Genomic DNA, 21,717 nt, shown 5'->3' with positions numbered 1-21,717 from the left:
TCTTGCATTGACTTCTCCGTCCGCTCCGCCGACGCTGCCGTCGTCATCTACTATTTTACATTAATCATCACGCGTTACGTAATATGAATGTACATATTATATAAAATAAATATTTATTGTCGGATAATTAAACAGTATTATTTAATATTAATACTAACATAATTTATTCTATAACCATTATAATCTAAAATAAAATAAAAATTAAATTATTAATCATACGTCAAGTTATGCAATAGAATATATATTATATCATCTAAGAACCGATGAGATACAGAAATAAATAGATTCAATTATAATTTTTCTCGAAGAATCAATCAATTGATTGATATGACTGTATAATTATACAAAAGAGTCAAAAATAGATAGATGGATTGATATGTTGTGATATAAAAATAAGAAAGTTATATAAAAATTGAAGAGGGAGAGGGAAGAAGAGAATGATGAAAATCGATGAGAATTGAGACAGTGAGAAAAAGTGATGTAGATTGCCAAACTTAGATTATACGTCTATGATTTTGTTGAATATAGTGATATATGTTTAATCCCACATTAGAAAGAATGAAGATATTTGATAGACTTATTAAAAGATGTGCATCAAGTATTTTGTATTTGATTGGTGACCTTGGTGACCAAGTGGAAGATATTTTTATATATATCAAATATGGACACTTGGGCGTGGGCACATAGATAAAATTAATTAAAATTTGGAATTAAGGCCTTTTAATTTTGAATTTTACGTTACTTTTTTCTTGGTGAACGCTCATTCATGAATAGATTTCTCCACAATCTTTCCCAAAGGTTGTATTGTTCATAGGGGTATAATCGAGTCGAACCGAACTCTTGGATGTTTGAGTTTGGCTCGTTTATAGTCGAGCCGAGCTCGAGCTTTATTTAACGAATATATTCATGGCTCACGAGCTTATTCGAGCTTTTATCGAGTCTAAACGAGCTTAATAAATATAAATTATAAATTTAAATATTCATTAAAAATTAAATTATATATTTAAAAAATATATATAATATTCTTGTTAAAATTTATAATTTTATTCTAATAAATAAATTTAATATATTTGTCTATGTTTTTCATAAATAGAATGTAAAATCTATAAATTCAATATCAAAACTATTATTTTTTTATTTAAAAGTTGATTTATGAGCTTAACGAACATGTTCACGAGCTAATGAGTCGAATATTGTGAAGCTTGAGCTTGGTTTGTTTATCTTAATGAGTCTCATTAAACGAGTTCAAACGAGCTTTTATTGAATCGAGCTTTGAATAGCTCAGGAGCGGTTTAGCTCATTTACACTCCTAATTGTTCGCTATATATACATCTTTAACATTTTCTCCAATTATCACTTGTTTTTATTTCTCTAAATTGTCTTGGGAGAATCTATAGGTTTGCTGTCTATAGCGGCAGGGCATCCAGATTGTCACCCAGACACTCGCAGTTCGAGCCCCCAACTATGACGAATTAGTAGGAATTTTTCCTTCAAATCGGGCACGCAACTAAAAGATGTTAGGCCCCAGAGGGAGCCCAATATCGGTAAGTCTACTGCGACAACATGATGAGGTTTGATGGGAATACTGTGAGGAAAAAGGCCCCGGAGGGAGCCCATTTATGGGAAAAGGCCCCAGAGGGAGCCCATTTACGGGAAAAGGCCCCAAAGTGAGCCCATTTATAGGAAAAGGCCCAGAGGGAGCCCATTTATGTGACAAGATCCCAGAGGGAGCCCAATATCAGTTTCCATAATATGTTATGAATAAGTTAGGTTCAGGATAAGCTAAATTCAGATCCATGTTATGCTATGAAAACGTTAAGTCCATAATATGTTATAAAAATGTTAAGTTCATGATATGTTATGTTCATGCCCACGATTAAGTCTATTCATGCTTATGTTCATGCTCATGATTATGGTTGTTAATATGCACACTCATGTTTATTCTCTCTTGCTTATATCAGTGTCTATGCTTACGTTCATAGTATGCTAGTAGAGAGACCCCAAGTTACCTTGTATGTGATTCCCCTTAGTACACTAGATTATATTCGTTAATTAATACATAATATTATTTCGAATATGCTGAGTCTCTCAACTCACAGATTATACTTTTTTCAGATAATGAGACAAATGAGACAGGAGGCATTGACCAGTGAGCCAGCTCGGAACAAAGGCAGTACAACCCGAAGACCATCCAGATTAAATTCTGTATTTTTTATGTTTATCTTTGAACCGTCTATGTAATTTGAACTAAGAACCCTTTATGGAAGTAAGAATAGGTGGCGTCCACAAGTTATATTTTATTATGTGTAAAAAAAAACTAGGAGCGTTACAGTTGTATTGTTCATAGGGGTGTAATCGAGCCGAACCGAACTCTTGGATGTTTGAGTTTGGCTCGTTTATAATCGAGGCAAGCTCGAGCTTTATTTAACGAATATATTCATGACTCACGAGCTTATTCGAGTTTTTATCGAGCCTAAACGAGTTTAATAAATATAAATTATAAATTTAAATATTCATTAAAAACTAAATTATATATTTTTAAAAAATTATAATATTCTTGTTAAATTTTATAATTTTATTATAATAAATAAATTTAATATATTTGTCTATGTTTTTAATGTAAAATCTATAAATTCAATATCAAAACTATTATTTTTTTATTTAAAAGTTGATTTATGAGCTTAACGAACATGTTCACGAGCTCACGAGCCGAATATTGTGAAGCTTGAGCTTGGTTTGTTTATCTTAACAAGCCTCATTAAACGAGCTTTTATCGAATCGAGTTTCGAATAACTCACGAATGGTTTAGCTCATTTACACCCCTAATTGTTCACTATATATACATCTTTAACATCTTCTCCAGTTATCACTTGTTTTTATTTCTCTAAATTGTCTTAAGAGAATCTATAGGTTTGCTGTCTATAGCGACAGGACATCCAGGTTGTCATCCAGACACTCGCAGTTCGAGCCCCCAACTATGACGAATTTGTATGAATTTTTTCTTCAAATCGGGCACGCAACTAAAAGATGTTCGGCTCCTGGAATGCCCACTGCGAGCTCTTTTCGATTTACCCTGATGGCCGATGGAAAATTTCCGTGGGATCAGACCAGTCACCCCAGGCTTGACGTTACCCAGCCTGATTAATCATTTTTTTTTATTTGCAAGAATTTTGCACGTAACTAAAGGATGCTAGGCTCCTAGGCTGCCTGTTACGAGCGCTTCCCGATTTACCCTGATGGGCGGTGGGAAATTTTCGTGAGGTCGGATCAATCACCCCAGGCTTGACATTACCCAACCTGATTAATTATTTTTATTTTGTTTTGAGTATCCCGAAGAAAATTTGTTATTAAATCCAATAGTAACATAGTAAAGGTAAAATTTCTTTAAGAAAAATGATTCATGCTCAAACAAAGTCCTATCCTCGTTCTGCTTCTAACATATTTTAGAATGATAAATAGTAAAAATTATTAATAAAGGTTAAAATTATTTTCACTATGAAAAGGTGAAAATAAATATATTAACGTAACTTAATTATAAATTTTACTGGATTAATTAAGAGTTAGTTTTTAAAGATCTAAATTTTTAATTAAATAATAAAATAATTGGTAACAATGACGGCAGCAACTTCGGAGCCCGTCACCGTATCGACATAATTTGTAATCAAAAACTTATTTTACATGATTAATAAATCATAAACAGACACAAATGCCATAATATTAGTAAACATATGCTATTCTATTAATTTTGATGGCATAAAACCTATTCAAAGCGAAAATAATTATATTAGATGTTTATTCACCATCCTATATCACGTCAAATCTTGCTCATTTCTTTAATATACAGAAATATATATATTACAGTGTATCATTAGGTTTGTACTTACACACCAAGATTTTTCTTTTTCTTTTTCTTTTCTTTATCGCGAAGGCATACTTTAATTGGCTCAAAACCTGTTTGTTATTCAATGGGTTAAGGACTGGTGGTGGTGTCGTTAATGGGCTTCATATCCAGTTTCTTGATGATCTCGTTGGCGATGATCTCGTTGGCTTGATCAGTCGGATGGTACTCGTCCCAGAACACGTACTCGCTTCGATCTCTGCACAGGGTCGACAAGGGCGTGCAAGTCAATGTCGGTCGGATCCGGCCCAGCGTACAACACGGTGCGTGCGAGTTGTTAAACCCTGCATCGATCAAAAACCGTTACCGTCCTAATGCTTAAACATTTACATATAGACAGAGAGAACTTCATGAACCGGTGGGTCACAAGAACCGTATAAGTAGGGTCGATCGATCAGGCTCTGGAAGGCATCGTAGGCGTCCCCAAACTTAAAAGTGGCATTAGGGAGACTGTTGGACAAATCGTCCAAGAGATTGGCAGACGCTTTGTTGAAATTTTGTGCGAGCTTGTTGGTCGACTCTTGACAACTTCCGGTGGATGTCATGAACCGTTGTAAAGGGATGCAACCCATCGGCCCGAGCCCAAAGAAGGTCAGTTGTCGAGCACCCAACGAATGCAAAAGCTATAGATGATAAGACATTCAATACAAACCAAACTACTATTAGAGTTAAGTCTAGTTTCAGAACTAAACATAAGGGAGGAGTAGTAGTTGCCTTGAGTTGAGCCTCAAGTGTAGTCATGAGATAGTCGATGAAGGTGTTGTCGTTGTAATTCCGCGAGTCTGCGTAGAACGGGATGAAGTAGTTGTTGATGAAGTCGTTGCTTCCCAGCGCCACCACATAGCGCGATCGGTTGAAGAAATGATCGGCCGCCTCGGTACCGATCTTTCGCCTTATCAACTCCTGCGTCCCTTGAAATAGCTCGATCTGCTTGTAGAGCGAAAACCTTTGTATCTACATGCATCACTATGTGATCAAGGTCATTGTAGATATAGCACTAGTCTGAATTGAATGAACCAATAAATATTCGGCTTACAAAATGTGATGATGTCTCATTCAAGATTCCACCACCTCCTGATGCATAATTCACGCCGCTGGTCAGTATCGTGTCCTCATCCAACGATGGGTCGAGGAAGGCCGGAGGTCGAGGAAGTCCCAGCTTATCACCTAAAGTTTGTAGAAATCCAAATAGTACGGAGTAGTGTTGATTCTAGGATTAGACGAAGAGATCCATACCGATGATATCGGCGACCGTTCTTCCATTGGTGAACCGTCCGTTTGGCATTCCACTTCCCAAGTCGATCCCATACCATGGCAAGGCTGCCCGGGCCAAGCTCTTGGTGAGGTACTCATTGTTGCCCACATCTGACAAGGAGTCTCCGAAGATGAACTGCACGACTGCGCAGGAGCATTGTCGATTTGCGACTCCGAAAACAAGCGCCAAAACAATGGCGAAATTGGACAACTTGAATTTCCTTCCCTCCATGCCGTTGGATCAGTATCGACGATACTAGTCCAATTTAAAGAGGAAGGGAGAAGTGAGTTAAAGAGTGGGTTCATTGTGGTTGAGAATTAGAAACCTTTTGATGTCAATAAGATAAAACATTAGTGGATCTACTTCCAACTACCACTTACGAGTTAGCAATTTAGGGTTGATTTTGATGGTTAGGTTGTTGGGGAGTTGGGCTAATTTCTCATCCCATCTAGTGTTGTCGTAGTTTAGATTTTTTTTTTCTTTTAATAAAAATGTCGATTTTGACTTCTTTAATTTGATCTAATTAGAAAAGGGAATGTATAATTAAGGTCACTCACTATCTAGCATCTCATTTTTTTTATTAATATCCAACTTTCTTATCTTTGCAAGTTTATTTTTTTTCAGATTTAGATTTAATTAGATAAACAATTTTATTTATTTGATCCCACATTAATTAATTCATTATATATCTAACTTTATCTTTTAAGTAAAAAATTCACCTTTGCCTTTCAATTTTTTTTGCATCATAACAAAAATCACCTGACCTGTCCCTTTAGTCGAAGGGTTCATGTCTCATTTAAAAGCCTTTTGTTTGTGACACAAAGCTAGCTAGATCTCATGCAACCCTCTACATGGAACTCAATCATCGATCGATAACGATGATGTTGAGTACGACACGGAGAATCTCAAGACTAACGATAGCGCGAAGGTCCCCTCTGGCCCTATAGGCACACCATAGAAGATACTCATGGAGCTCTTCTTGTAGTGTAGGACCATATATATTATACATGCATGTAACATGAGAGGCATATGTATAGCACCACCACTACTCCCAACTAGCCTTCCCCACCATGCACAAAGGGGAATATTAATGATTTGATACTCCACAATTGCACTTCTCCATCCATTTGCACTCCCTCCATTCAATGAGGAAGAGAGAGAGAGACTCGCTGTCTCTGAACATATGCTAAGATGGAACCTGTCTCGTTTCCTCATCCATCGAAAATCATCCTCTTTTTGACTTACTCAATGGACACAAATTAATTAAGAGATATGTAATAAGAATTTTTCCTCCAAATAAAGATTTTCTCTTGTACTAAAAAGGGTTTATTAATTTGTATTACCTTTGATATATAGCTAGGCACCCATTAAAATGCCATTGAGAGGATCGGACTCCTTCGAAGTGCTATATGAGATATATATATTCCTCTAGCAATAGTCTTTTGCTATGAATGAATAATTCTTCTTCTTTATTAATTTTTGTTTTGATTTCTTTAAAAGAAAATTATACACACACACACAAAGAAGAGGCACCTATCAATAATATCTCCTAGTGGTGGTATAAGTATTTGTTATAAGGTGGGAGAAGGCACACAAAAAAAAATAGTGTTGGCGCAAGGGAAAGATGCTCCAATAATGTAGCTTTTAAAAAGAAAAATGGCAGATCCAAAGTAACATGCATTGTCCCTTGTTTAGGGTTTAACTCCCTTGTTATTCATTTTCTTTTTCACCATGATCATGAAATTATAACTAATGAAATTAAAGCGAGATCGATTGATCGAGTACATGACGATCAAGCAATGTGTCATCTTGAAGAAATGAAGAGCGTGATTGTAATATCTCGTAACACTATTCTTAGCCAAAGAATTCATTGAAATGATTGAATTGAAAAGGACCGGGGAATATTTGTCTAAAATCTTTGTGTAATTAATTAGTTTATTAGTTATTGTTATCAACTGTGCAAAGGTCTTCTTCTTCTTGGTTGAGATGACCAATTAGTTGACTTCCTGATACAAGATCTGAGAAATTCAAATTTTCGAATGATTTCGTCGAAGACTCAAGGGGACAACCATGAATGTTACAAGGTCTATTTAACTTTGCTCCGAAGGTCTAGGGTTTGTGAATTTCATCAGACCATGTACATTTCTCCGAGGATATTTAGAAAGGATACTTCTCGAAATAATCTCAATCTCAAATATCCTCTATGGGATGAAGATATTATGATTTCTCTCTCTTTGCTTTTTTTATTTAATGATAAAATTTGAGATATTTAAGTCTAAGATATTTAATAGGTGAGCCCCATAAATATTTGATTTGTGGTATATTTGATTGTGAGATTTGAAATATAAGGAGTGAAATATTTAATTAATGATGTATATATGAAGACTACAAATATGTGGAAGAAATATTCGGTCTTATTGTTAATGATGCGGTGATGAGGAGGGGCTCCACCCCGCAGAAGATTGCTTCCACGGTGGAGGTCAAAGTCAAGGCGGTCAACTGTCCTCGGCTCATCGGGCGAAGCATGCCCCGACCGGGGGAGAAGGTCCCGATCTCGCGTTCAAGACGAGGGAGGAGTCAAACAACCAATGCTCAATAGAGACGATGTGCAGAAGTTGAACAGAGCAACCTCCCCGCTCGGCGAGGCAGCAGGGCTAGCATTGGCAGAGTTTAATTTCGGTCGAGCGGTGACCTTAAATTCTTGTCTCCATCAACCGTCGAGTGGCGCCCTTAAACTCTTGTCTCCATCAACGGTCGAGCGGTGACCTTAAACTCTTGTCTCCATCGACGACCGAGCGATGACTTTAAACTTGAGTCGTCATCAACAGTCGAGCGACGACCTTAAACTCGGGACCACCTCAACGGTCAAGGGACGATCGTATAAACCCCAGTGTTCGCCTAATCTTCCTCAACGGTCGAGCGACGACCTTAAACCCTTGGCTCAGTGAGAGGGCAAGCGTCGATGAATAGCTGACTGTGAACCCATGCTACTCAAAAGCTCGAAGTCTGCAAAGTATAGTGAGTGTTCGACACTATTCTTCGAAATACTCCTAGGGTCGATCGGAAGTTCGTAGAGTTATAATGGAACTTCGAATACAAAAGGGATCGGTCAGCTGTACGGACTAATCATGGACGATCAGAGTGACGAGGCCACGAGTTTTTGCAATGCTCAAAAGATGAGTTGAAAAAACATACAAGGAGATAAAGCTTGTCCGAACGAACAAGCATTCATTAAAACTTCAAAAAAATTACAAGAGCTCTCGGCCTCACTCAAGGTAATCCAGGACGTCATCAGACAAGGACGCAGTAAGCTTTCCGCGACTTATGATGTTACTGGTCAGAGCTGCCGACAGGTAACCTCCCTCTCTGAGCTAGTCGATCGCCCCGTCAATGGCCAGATCAAAAAGGCGTAGAGGACGATCGGCGACCTTCTCGTTGAAAGCATCCGAGCGGATGTAATTCTTCTTCATAGCCTCAAAGCGGTTGGGCTCGACATCCTGATAAGTTGTCAAGACCGCTCGGGAGGCCTCCAGCTCATCCTTAGCAGTGGCCAGTTCATTGTTTTTGGCCGCGAGTTGGCCTCGAAGAGAAGCTTCTTTGGCTGACAAGCTGTTCCGCTCAGCGATCAGAAAGTTCTCAACTTCCTTGAGTTTTTGGGCGGGGAGCCCGAGCCTCCTTATTCTTCAATTCGAGGTCTTTGATGGCATGATTCTTCCTCGCATTGACCAACTTGATCTTATTGTCGAAGGTGACGACTTGCTTATTGAGCCGAGCCAGTAGAGTGGTCTACCTTGAACTCTTGTCATGTTCAGCCTCAGTAGCTTGGTGCTCTTCTCCAGAGCGGCCCGTAGTTTTATCACCTCGGCATTCGTCTGCTCTTGAGCGGCGGAGGATTGGCAGCTCGACACCTTCGTCTTCTTCACTTCCTCCTCCAAAAATGCAAGCCTTTGGCACATTGCCAGGCTCTCCACCCAATACTGCAAACAACAAAGTGAATATAAGCGCCGATCGAAAATAAACTATGAAAATGCAAAACTTACCACAGTAGACATCTGGGTGTGGCTATCCGCGAATGCTCCCGGAGGCATCATAGCTGCATGGGCCTGGACATCAACTCATATTTGGGCGAGCGACCCTTTGATGATGATTTGATGCTCAGAAGCTCGGGACTCTGCGCTAGATTCGCGCCACTCCTCGGTCAACAGATGCTACATCGCCGTTATATGGTGTTGGCTGCTTGGGGCCGATTGTGTAGAGGTTGCTCGCCTGGACGGCCGTGACGAAGATGTCGGACGGATGCCCGACTTCTTGGCCTTCGATTTTAGTGGCAAGAAAGCCACTGGCGGCGCATAGACTGTTCCCTGTGGCAAACTGGACATGGAGGGAGTCTGATCTGAAGACTCAGGAGTGGCGGACTCTTGGACAGGAGCGGGGGTCGATGTCTCGACCCGTTTGGCAGACCGCACCCCTGAAGTGGCAGAGCGAGACGAAGGCTCCGCTCGGCGCCTCTTGCACCTGATCAGTGACTCGGCTGAGGAAGTTGTGACTGAAGCCCCCTCAACTTGAATGACCGGATGTCGTTCGGAAGAAGGTTGCGAGCCACTGGTTGCTCCACCACTTGCCAAGATGGGAGCCGCTTCGCTCTCGTCTTATGACTCTTCTTGAGATTCGACCGGCTGAAGGCCTCGACTCTCCAATTCTTCCACGGCAGCCTCATTGATCGCGGCATCCACAAGCTTTGCCTTGCCGACCAGACATGTGCGTAGCATGACTTCAGTTACAAAAGAGGAATAAAACTCAGTTGGAATCAAAGGAAGGAGTAAAGAGGTTGCATACCTAGGCTGAACGGAAGCTGAGTGCGAATCAGACTCAAGTCGAAGATATAGAGGACACCCTCCAACAATAGCTTGTGGATGTCATACTTCTGATCGGCCAACATCGAAGCTGCGTTGAGGTAGTACGATCTGCTCTTGTACTTCTTTAATGGAGGATGAGTCATCACATCGAGCTGCCAGAAGGTTGGGAAGTTTGGCCACTCGGGAAAGCACACAAAAAAGAAGTACACCTTTCAGTTGTAGGTCCCTTGGTGACCGGCAAGAGGGGAGGGGTGAATTGCCCTGCAAAAATAAACTCAACCCTTTCTCGGCTTATAGCTTAATTAAGAACACTTGTAATAAAAGTTAAGAGACTAATTAAATGGACAAAGACACAAGGAGAATTACTTGGTTTGAAATCAGAAGATTGCTAATTTGAGAAAAATGAAGCGCACTTGAAGATCTCCTTTGGGCGGAGTAGCCTCTTCAACGTTAACAGCTCACACACAATAGTACAACAGAAAGAAAGAAATTGCAAGTTATTATTTGAACTACAAAAATCAAAACTATATTTATAACACTATTTTGGGCGCCTGAAAGGATTCCGGGCGCCTGAAGTGGGATAGAATTATATCCCCGATGCGTCGATCAACGGACATGTCAAATTTGATAAGATTCAGGTTCTAGGCGCCTGGAAGGGCTCCGAGCGCCCGGACCCATAAAAGTCAACATGGTTGACTTTTTCGGTCCGGACCCTCTGCTCCTATTCTACTTGTCTCGGTCCGGGTCTTCCACTCCAATTCCGCTCGCTTGGGTGATCTCAGCCATCCGGAATAGGGCTCACCCGAACCTAATTTCCGACCTTCTCCTCGAGCAGTCTTCCTCCCTCGCTTCTCGCCCCTCGAATGTCGCTTACGTTATTCACGTCCACCGGTGTATTCTTCCGCGACACCTTGTCCCTTGGACGCACCGAGCCCATCGACTCTCTCCCATGTCGTCCTTCTCGCTAGCCACGTCTTTCGCTCGACTTCTTGTGCTCCTAAACTCCTGCACACTTAGACACAGGGGTTAAACCAAACATGACCTAACTTAACTTGCTTGATCACATCAAAATAACTTTGGGGTTCCAACAATCTCCCCCTTTTTGATGCGAGCAACCCAAGTTAAACTAGGGTAAATAGATGAAGTTAAAATAAAAATAAATTTTACAATACATCACAAAAAGTAGGAAAATTTAGTGTTAAGCTACCTTCCCTAGACTTAATCTTTTTTGTCTCCCCTTTGATCACATAAAAAATAGGGTACAATAAAAATCTAAGGGTGACTTTTATAAAACTCAAAATTTTTAAAAAGATTTTTAACTAAAAAAAATTCTAAGTGAAATCTGATTTTGGAAATAATGAAAATAATTTTGATAGCGCTAACAATGTAATAATTTCATAAACATTTTCTAAAAAAAATTCAAGAATTAATTTTTAACAAAAACAATTTAAATGAATTTTACAATTTAAAGACCAATTTCTAAGTGAAATTTGAAAAAAAAAAATTAAGTGAAGTTTGCAATTTTAAAAATTTTAACAAATGTTAATCCTTTGATAAATATTGAAAGCATTTAATTTAATTAACTATTTCATGTTTATCAGTTTATCAATTAAATATTCAATTAAGAAATTGACTTTCAGGCTGTGGCGAGACACTAGGTCTTCTTGGTTATTGGATCATCAACCACTTCTAGACAAAGCCTTTTAATAAATTTAAATGTTTAATTTTCTACCTAAAAGCCCTAAGTCTAATTTCACTCTTTAATTTAAACAAGCTTTTGGTTCCTTCTTACAAGGTTAATCAGGTATTTTCTAGGGATATAAGATTTTGTTACTTTTCTGACCTGACCTTTGTGAAATCTATAGTACCAGTTTAATCCTCTATAGTTTCTAAGAATAGAAATATTTGAACGTGCAGTATTTTTCAAGTTTTCTATTTCTTCTTCTAATTTAACATTTTCAAGTTTTACTTTTTCAAAATCTTCTATCAGACATGATTTTACTAAAATTCTTTTTATTTCTAAGTTTTAAAATTTTAATTTATCATTTTTATTTTTTAACTTGTACATAGATTTTGCCATAGATTTAATACCAAAATAGAGTTGATGAGGGGATAAGAGACATACCTCACTTACCCTATCAAACTTGAAGACTAACTCTCCCCCTGCTTCGCTACATTCATCTGAAGTCGCTCCCCCTTCATCGATACTGGCTTCTGAGGTTCTTTGCTTTTCATGGCCTGCCATCAGTGCTAGTCCGACATATTCTTTTATTTCTGATTCTGATGATGAGGGTCGTCTCAAGTAGCAGTTAGAGTCTTGTGCTTGTTCTGCTTGGGCATCTTGCCTTTTTCCTTTTTGAGTTCTGGGCTGCCCTCTTTTAAGTGTCCTTCCTTTTGACACTGGTAGCATCGAATCATTTTTCTATTTCTTTGATTTTTCCTGTTCTACATTTCTTTAAATTTGTTAGATCTAAAGAATTTTCTAAAATTTCTTACCATGTAAGATTCTTGATCTTCTACTGAGTCTGACTCAGATTCATCCTTCTTGGTTACTTTTAGTGCCATAATCTGGCCTATTTCTTTTGTTGTTCCTGCATATCTGGTTTCATATAATTCTAGAGTAGAAAAGTGTTCCTCTAGGGTACTTACCTCTAGGTCCTTTGAGATGTAATAGGTGTCGATTATCGAGGACCATTCTGAAGTCCTGGGAAAGACATTGAGTGCGTAGCATATCGAGCCCTGGTTGGTTACCGTTTCACCGAGGTTTTCGAGTCTGGTGATTAGTTCTTTGACCTTCACGTGTAGATTGACTACCTTCTCACCTTTTTCCAGATGGATATTCGTCAGGTTGTTCCGAAGTATGTCTCATCTTGTGAGCTTGGTTTCGGATATGCCTTCATGGAGTTTCAAGAATTTTTCCCAGAGTTCTTTAGCAGACGAGTAGTTCCTGATGCGATTGACTTCTTGAGGCGACAACACGCTCAGCAAGTGATATTCCGCTCGATTATTTGCTACGGAATCATTTTGTTCTTTTTCGTCCAAAGACTCTCTTCCTTCTCTCCGTTTTGATTCGTAGGAGATACAAAGTCATATTTGATTATTAAACGAATCTCAATGTCAATTTTTAGAAATATCTCCATTCAGCATTTCCAATGTGCAAAGTTTCCCTCGAATTTTGGTGGAACGATGCTTAGTCCGGCTATTGGTTCATTTGCTTCGGTCGACGGTTAGTCCTTCTGAAGCGTCCTTGCTCTAATACAACTTTTAGGTCCCTGAGTGGTTGGCAAGAGGGGAGGGGTGAATTGCCCTGCAAAAATAAACTCAACCCTTTCTCGACTTATAACTTAATTAATGTTCCTGTCCGAGACGGAGAGTTGGATGTTGGGGATGTGGTGCTCCTGTTGACTGGGTGGAGACTCTGAAGGCGTAGGTCTCCTGTTGACGTGGACCTGCAAGAACAATGTCGAGCCAGGGAGGGGTTCCCCGGCGATGGCCCTCCAACGCTCAAGTAAGATCTCCGACAGAAAGAAGTAGGGCAAAGAGGAAACGAGAACTGTAGCTACAGTAAAGAAGTGAGCATACCTCCGTCGAAGTCTGGGGGGGTCCTTATATAGGGCTCCCCATGGGCACGTACACGCTTCTCGAGGTGTGCACGCTCCTCAAAGCATACCTGAAATGGACGTATTAGAAAAGCATGACTGACGTCCTACCTTAATAGCACGAGCATATCTCTCATGTGATAGTGGAAGTTTCCACCGTACGATTCTCTATCTGACCATGCCGTTAACCATGCCTCTTGTCGATGGCACTGGCTCCTAGGAAGATATCGCCACTTGCTCCCTCTGTCCTTTACCGGGTCGAGCGGAGGAACCGCTCAGCTAACACCTTCCCCGGGTTGAGCGGAGGAACCGCTCGGCTAACGCCCTCCAGGCGACACAAAGGTAGGACAGATTTGGATGCCCGCTCGGCCAGTGATTTGATGTCCGAATCCACCATATCGAGCGAGTGAGCCTTAACTGCAGGGTTGATGTCATGTCTACTGTTAGCCAAGCGGGATAGATGTTCGGCCTTCGTCTCTTCCCGCTTTACCCTATGAACGTCAGAAACTCGGCGTTAGACCGAGCTGTCGAGATGTCGGGTCGGTTATTCCTCCTGCTGATCAGGAAGGTAATTCGCCCCGGTCGGATGTCTGCCGATCGAGTGTTGACAACTTTGACCTCGTGCCGGGCGGCCCCCTCTTACCACCGGATCAATTAAGAACACTTGTAATAAAAGTTAAGAGACTAATTAAACAGACAAAGACACAAGGAGAATTACTTGGTTTGCAATCAGAAGATTGCTAATCCAAGGAAAATGAAGCGCACTTGAAGATCTCATTCGAGCGGAGTAGCCTCTTACAACATTAACAGCTCACACACAATAGTAGAATAGAAAGAAAGGAATTACAAGTTATTATCTGAACTATAGAAATCAGAGGCTATATTTATAGCACTATTTCTGGCCCCTGGAAGGGTTTCGGGAACTTGGAATGGGATAGAATTCTATCCCCGACGTGTCGGTCAACGGGCACATCGAATCTGATAAGATTGAGGTTTCGGGCGCCCGAACCCATAAAAGTCAACATGGTTGACTTTTTTGGTCCGGGCCCTTTGCTCCGGTTCTGCTCACCTTGGTCTGGGCCCTCTGCTCCAGTTCTACTCGCCTCGCTTGGGTGATCTCGGTCATCCGGAATAGAGCTCACCCAAACTCAATTTTCGGCCTTCTCCTCGGGCAGCCTTCCTCCCCGACTTCTCATCCCTCGAACGTCGTGTACATTTTTCTCATCCACCGGTGTATTCTTCCGCGGCACCTCGTCCCTCAGACACACCAAGCCCGTCGGCTCTCTCCCATGCCATCCTTCTCACTAGCCGCATCTTCCGCTCGACTCCCTGAGCTTCTAAGCTCCTGCACACTTAGACATAAGGGTTAAATCAAACAGGACCTAACTTAACTTGTTTGATCACATCAAAACAACCTTGGGATTCCAACACCAGTGTTTGTTGGAGGTCGACATTTTATCAAAGAAAACCAAGCTCACTCGGGCTTGGAAAAGAAAAGTCCTTGGCTTGGACGACTTGGGATAATAAAAGTAACGAAAGAGCCGGAGAGTAAGGGGAATGTCGTGCAGGCAAAAAGGAACCAACACCCCACACAACAGCCGAAAAGAGTTCGACACTAGTTGATGAATGGAGACTCAGAAATATTTACTCACGGCGAAAAAAAAGGGGTGGATGGAAAACCGTAGACCGACATTAAAATGGTCCCTAAAGAAGCAAATACAGCCGGTTGGTGGAGAATTTAGCCGATCTGAAGGTGAAGGAAGAACAACTTCGTATTCGGGAGGAAGCTCAAAAGCGGCTTTCAAACTCTCAGCGTCCCGACGTCAAACCAGGACTCGGTAGAGGTGTACCAAAGCCCAGGGATGCCGGTGGGAGGCTGTGAGGAACTCGCCATCGCAAAAACAAGGGATAAGAAGGGAAAGAAGGCTGCTGGAATATCGCCAGAACACTAAGAGACGTCGAAAAACTAGTAGACGAGGAGATACAGAGGCTGGAAGATGAGAAAGCAAGGGGCGATGGGAAGGAAGCTTACTGAAAGAGGTCGTCAGAGGAACAGTAGGGGAGAAATGTCGCCAGAGTACGGAGGAGTAAAGGCTGAAGAGCACGAAGATGAAGATACGAAGGAAGAAGCGGCAACACGCACTGGATTATAAACTCTGAGGTCGGCTGACCGAAATCGTCCAATCTAGGTCGCAGAAACCCAGGCCGAGATCTGACCATTGAATTTAAACCGCCAAACGTCACATCACCAACGGATATCCGTCTATCATGTCAGGCGTGCGGCGGCAGTAGGCATGATACGTAGCGCCTCACCACGGGGTCGACATTTAACGAGGGCATGGGAGCGTGCTTAGTCTTAATGCGAAGAGATTTGCACGATTTCTCAGAAATCTGGGTAACATAAGCTAGGATCGCACTCGCCCAAGACAGCCCAAGAGAAGATTTTACAAGTATAGATGTTCCTTGTGTCGATCGGATTGAAGGAGCATACCTATGACCAAACGACAAACTTCAACAGGCCGACCGACAGTGAGCGATCGCATCCTGATCAGAAACCAAGTAATGTCGATGGCTGATCGGATAGAGAACTGCTCAGACAATTGTTCAGTCAGTCGGACTTGCAGCCTCCTTCGACTAGACTTGCGGGGGAGGCATGTGATGCGGTGATGAAGAGGGGCCCCGCCCCGTGGAAGATAACTGCCACGATGGAGGTTAAAGTCAAGGCGGTCAACTGTCCTCGGCCGATTGGGCGAAGCATGCCCTGACAGGAGGAGAAGGCCCTGATCCCACGTTCAACAGGATGGAGGAGTCAAACGACTGACGCTCAATAGAGATGATGTGCATAAGCCAAACCGAGCAACTTCTCCGCTCGGCGAGGCAGCAGAGCTAGCATTGGCAGAGTTTAATTTCGACCGAGCAGCTACCCCGCTTGGCCGACCAGCAAGACTCAACATTGGTAAAGCGAATTTCGGCCGAGCGGACGAGCCATAAGCACAGTGGAATGGCGGTCGAGTGGACACACGCACGGGAGTAGCGAGGTTTTGGCCGACCGGACGGGGTACTAGAGCGGCGGAATTCCGATCGAGCGACCAACCCGCTCGGCCTAGCAGTACACTCTCTCTAATATCCATCGATATCCTTTTGGGAGTTGGTGCCGCCGACACCGGGCATGGATAGTCAAAAGATCGTATGGCGGAAGCTTCCACTGTCACTTTATATATATGCTCGGCCCATTGCGGTACTGTGTCAGGGACACTTTACTGACAAGTTTTTTCTAGAAAACTTTGAAAAACGTGCTTGTCTTGGAAAGCGTGCACATGCGTTACAGGAGCTCTATATAATGGGGGGGTCCAAGTATCGACGGAGGTCCAAGCGGAGTCTACGTGTTGTCAGCGGGAGCGCAACATCCCAGCATTCCATCCCATCGACTTTCGGACAAGATCATATTTGGTGGTGATGAGGAGGGGCCGCATCCCGCGGAAGATAGCTGCCACGGTGGAGGTCAAGGTCAAGGCGGTCAACTGTCCTCGGGCGATCGGGCGAAGCATGCCCCGACCGGGGGAGAATGCCCCGATCCTATGTTCAGCATGAGGGAGGAGTCAAATGACTGATGCTCAATAGAGACGATGTGAAGAAGTCGAACCAAGCAGGTTCCCCGCTCGGCGAGGCAACAAGTCTAGCATTGGCAGGGTTTAACTTCAGCCGAGCAGCTACCCCGCTCGACCGACCAGCAAGACTCGACATTAGCAAAGCAGAATTTTGGCCGAGCAGACGTGCCATAAGCACAGTGGAATGGCGGTCGAGTGGACACACACATGAGAGTAGTGAGGTTCTGGCTGACCGGATGAGGCACCAGAGCGGCGAAATTTCGGTCGAGCGGTCAACCCACTCAACCTAGTAGTACACTCTCTCTGATATCCATCGACATCCTTATGGAAGTTGGTGCCACCAACACCGGGCATGGACAGCCAGAGGATCATATGGCAGAAGCTTCCACTGTAACTTCAGAGATATGCTCGGCCCATTGTGGTATTGTGTCAGGGGCACTTTAATGATAAGTCTTTTCAAGAAACTTTGAGAAACGTGCTTGCTTTGGGAAGCGTGTACGCCCGCTATAAGAGCTCTATATAAAAGGGGGGTCCAAGTATCGGTGGAAGTATGCAATATTCACTGTTTGTGTTATAGTCTTCTTGTTGCTCCGCCTTATACCTCATCGACAGTGACTGACTTGAGCGTCGGAGGGATAACATCGGGGACCCCTTCCCTGGCTCGACACTGACGTAGTTTGTTTTGTAGGTCCGAGCGGAGTCTACGTGCGGTCAGCGGGAGCGCCACATCCCCAACATTCAATCCCATCAACTTTCGGACAAGATTAGTTAATACTATAATGGGTGTCCCACGATATATATATAGAGAGATATGAGTCCCATCTCAACAAGTCAACTTCAGACCAGGCATTATTATGTCCAACCATACATAAATAACTGTTAGATCACTATTATGATAACATTCTTCAAATCAGATATATATAAAAAAAATTCTCTTTAACTAGTGATGCAAGTCTAGCTAAACCCAATGGTCACCCTATCTTAGCCTTGTACATTGGCCAACGCCCTCTACCCAATCAAGGCCCTACCAAGCCCCGACCTCTTCTACTCGAAGTGGTCTATAGACAACTAGGAATCTTTGTCGAACGGGTTCTCTTTAACTTCAACCTCTGACATCGATCCCAATGAGGTTGACTACCTAAAAAGCGATATCGGACTAATGATCGATCAGATAACACTAGATGTATAATGATACGGTATATAATAGTAGGATCCGATAAGGTCAGACAGTCAGCAGTCAAGGGGACGTAACAGTCAAAAGTCAAAGGGGTGTGACAGTCAGCAATCAGGAGGACGTGACAATCAGTAGTTATGAAAAGAAGAAGTGGAACATGGCAGTCAACAGTTAGCGCTCCATAAAGGTATGATTTTTTTCTCACGCAAAAAAAACTTCATTGTTTCTTATTTCCTTTCACTTCTCACGCATGTACAAGAGCTTCGCACCTTAGTCGGTCGTTGACTTGACCGTCAAACTACGATTAGCAAGACATCGAGAGTGGACCCATCGGAGAATCGATACCACCACAGTTACGGAGGAAGAAAGAAAGGAGGATCCTGAGTGAATGAAGAAGGATACATCTACTAGATTTTATATTGCATCAAAACAATTAATTCTTATAAAAAAAACCTACACTTTCTATCCATCCCACAAGCATATCATTATAATTAGAGTTTGTGGATGATACTTTATCCAAAGCTACTCCTACAATTATAGGATATAAAAGGTAGTCAAGTTCAAAGAACTTTGGAAGACCCAAAAAAAAAGTAATAGATATATACATGTGACAAAAGTAACACAAGGTGGCCATATTTCTTTGGCTACCCATTCCAAACCTAAACTTTAATTCATTGATCACAATTAACTACTAATTAATCACATTTGATCACTAATTGAGTGGGGAGGTCGGCGAGCAAGGCATTCAGATATGGGCACGCATATATTAAGTGGGAGGCCAAAAGGGCAAAGTGCCCGGATCAAGAGAAAGGTGACATATATGATTTTAATTTATTTTATTTATAAAATTTCTGTTTTTTTTTTTAAAATATTATTAATTAATGATATATTCGTCCATTGTTATTTGTTATTCTATAAATACCAGCCATGAAGGGGAGAGGAAGATCACACCGACAAGGGGCCTTGAGGAGCTTGAAATAAAGCTGCAAGTGGCCATGGCTTCCCACAACCCTAATGAGATCCATGACATCTCTGTGGTCACCTCTCAAACCCCCATCAGTACTCCTCCCCACAAACACCTTCTCCCTCCCTTCCTTGCAAGAAAGGTGCCTTAATTATAGTTCATCATTTTGTTAATTTGTTTTCGTTCATGGATCAAGTAAACTCAACGTCGGGGCAATTGTTTTCAGGTGGTTTCTGAGATGATTGCCACTTTCTTACTGGTGTTTGTCACCTGTGGCGCTGCTGCCCTCAGCGGCAGCAACCCACGCCTGGTCTCCCAGCTCGGGGCCTCGGTCACCGGCGGACTGATCGTAACCGTCATGATCTACGCCGTCGGACACATCTCCGGCGCTCACATGAACCCTGCCGTCACCTTGGCCTTCGCCGTCTCCAGGCATTTCCCATGGATACAAGTATGCTCATCATCACTTAATATATTTATACTTTTTTTCCTATAATTATTTAAATAAAAAACACATGGAGTAAAGTGAATTATTAGTAAATTCTATATCCAACCGCCATTTAATTCAATGAAGGCTAATTGTTCCATATATATGTAAATAATTCATGGTTCGATTAATAGAATTTTTAGTCAATAATATCTACTTCTAATTGTGCTATCCAAACATAGAAATTTTAATAAATCTTTCATCCTTTAACTAGTACATTTGGATCCAAGCCAAAACTAATCTAAATTCCCCGTTGTGTAGGTTCCCTTCTACATGGTCGCGCAAATCTCCGGTGCGATGATTGCATCCTTCGTCCTCCGAGAGTTGTTGCACCCGATAACGAATTTGGGGACGACAACGCCAAGCGATACGGCATCAAAGGCCTTGGTTATGGAAATTGTTGTGACCTTTTGTATGATGTTTGTGACTTCGGCGGTAGCAACCGATACCAAAGCTGTGAGCCCTTATCGTATAATTTTCTTTATTTATAATTACTATTTTTATTGATAATTTTCCACTAATCGATGGTTTTGCATTCATACATTTGCAGATTGGAGAGTTGGCCGGTTTAGCCGTCGGTTCTTCAGTGTGCATAACATCCATTTTAGCTGGGTAATTAAAATCAACATATTAATTTAATTTAATTTAATTTAATTGTAGGCTTCTGATTTATTTGGTTAGCAACATTTTCTAAATTTAATTTTTTCCAAACACACACACACACAAAAGAGAGAGATTAGTTATTAATTAACTAACCAAGGTTGATTAGAGGCCACGAGGGTTCTTAAGGTGGAGTCGAGTTGTGCAGGCCGGTCTCAGGCGGTTCGATGAACCCAGCACGGACGCTCGGACCAGCAGTGGCGAGCAGGAAGTACGACTCGATTTGGGTTTACATAATTGGGCCGGTCTTGGGTACCTTAATGGGCTCTATGACCTATAACTTCATAAGGCTGAATGAGAAGCCCAGCTCGGCCCAAATCGACGGCAGCAGCTCGCACAAACACAGACTGCCCTCCTTGAAGCTTCGCAGGCTGCAGAGCCAGGAAATGGCCAACAATAATTACTGCGATAATATTTAATCATTTTGAAGGAAGGGAGGAAGATTTTTACTACAACTAAATATATTTTGTACCTCCCCAACGTTGTAAGCCACGCAGCAATGTAACCTCTTCTTATTATTTTCCGATGGAAAAATAAATATTTTTCCCTCTATTTATAAACAACCTTAATATTTTAGTGTTTGAGTAGATTGGAAGTGTTCTTGTTTGCCTCGGACTTTGGCTTCCATTGAAAACGTAGTGAAGTAAGTACGCTGTTGGGAGGCAGTGCACACTGTGAATTTAATGGATTAAATGCATAGCATGAGTTCTAATTTCATTTTTTAAATTTGATAATTAAATAAAATTATCATTGTGTGACTGACCTTCGCATCTAGCTAGATTTGCATTAACAATTGATATTCCACTAGTGGAGCAAGTACTATTTTTAATTAATTATATTAAGCATACTAGTGGAATTAACTGGCCAAATATATATAATTAACAGTAGTGAGCACTGCCTCATTAACCAAATTGCATTGGAATCATAGTTTGCGAGAAACGAGAAGAAGCTTAAGGTCTAAGGGTTTGACCCAATTTTTAACTTGAACCGCACGGTTGGGCCGGGTTAATTTGGGGGGGTGCGACCCAAGGTCAGGGAAGAAGAGACAAAGTGGGTTCAAACCGAGATGGCTCATGTTGGGAAATGTCAAATTAGGGTTCAAAGAATATAGGAGATGAATTGTTGACTTAAACTCTCCTCCCATCAATTAAGTTCATGGTTCTCAATTGGTTGGGTTTTGAGGGAACATGGTTAGCAAATCTTGGTCATGGGAATT

The 21,717-nt window shown here is 41.7% G+C and overlaps 2 protein-coding genes across 2 annotated transcripts; one reads left to right on the top strand and one right to left on the bottom strand.

Moving 5' to 3' along the window:
* Positions 1-3,807: 3,807 nt before the first annotated feature.
* On the bottom strand, positions 3,808-5,411 carry LOC122009881 (GDSL esterase/lipase At1g74460-like). Its single transcript, XM_042566191.1, has 5 exons — positions 5,135-5,411; positions 4,935-5,065; positions 4,613-4,852; positions 4,272-4,521; positions 3,808-4,182 (listed from the first exon to the last, which is right to left on the bottom strand). The coding sequence occupies exons 1-5, from the start codon at positions 5,382-5,384 to the stop codon at positions 3,971-3,973; spliced, it is 1,083 nt and encodes a 360-aa protein (XP_042422125.1). The 5' UTR covers positions 5,385-5,411; the 3' UTR covers positions 3,808-3,970.
* Positions 5,412-19,329: 13,918 nt separating this feature from the next.
* On the top strand, positions 19,330-21,085 carry LOC122033363 (aquaporin NIP2-2-like). The gene is made up of 5 exons (XM_042592369.1): positions 19,330-19,496; positions 19,581-19,805; positions 20,103-20,297; positions 20,392-20,453; positions 20,650-21,085. Exons 1-5 carry the CDS (start codon positions 19,386-19,388, stop codon positions 20,918-20,920), a joined length of 864 nt encoding a protein of 287 aa, XP_042448303.1. The 5' UTR covers positions 19,330-19,385; the 3' UTR covers positions 20,921-21,085.
* The last annotated feature ends 632 nt before the right edge of the window (positions 21,086-21,717 follow it).

The sequence above is a fragment of the Zingiber officinale genome, chromosome 1A (genome assembly GCF_018446385.1).
Source record: "Zingiber officinale cultivar Zhangliang chromosome 1A, Zo_v1.1, whole genome shotgun sequence".
In the NCBI taxonomy this organism is placed as follows: domain Eukaryota; kingdom Viridiplantae; phylum Streptophyta; class Magnoliopsida; order Zingiberales; family Zingiberaceae; genus Zingiber; species Zingiber officinale.
This window is presented reverse-complemented; position numbering and strand designations above follow the sequence as displayed.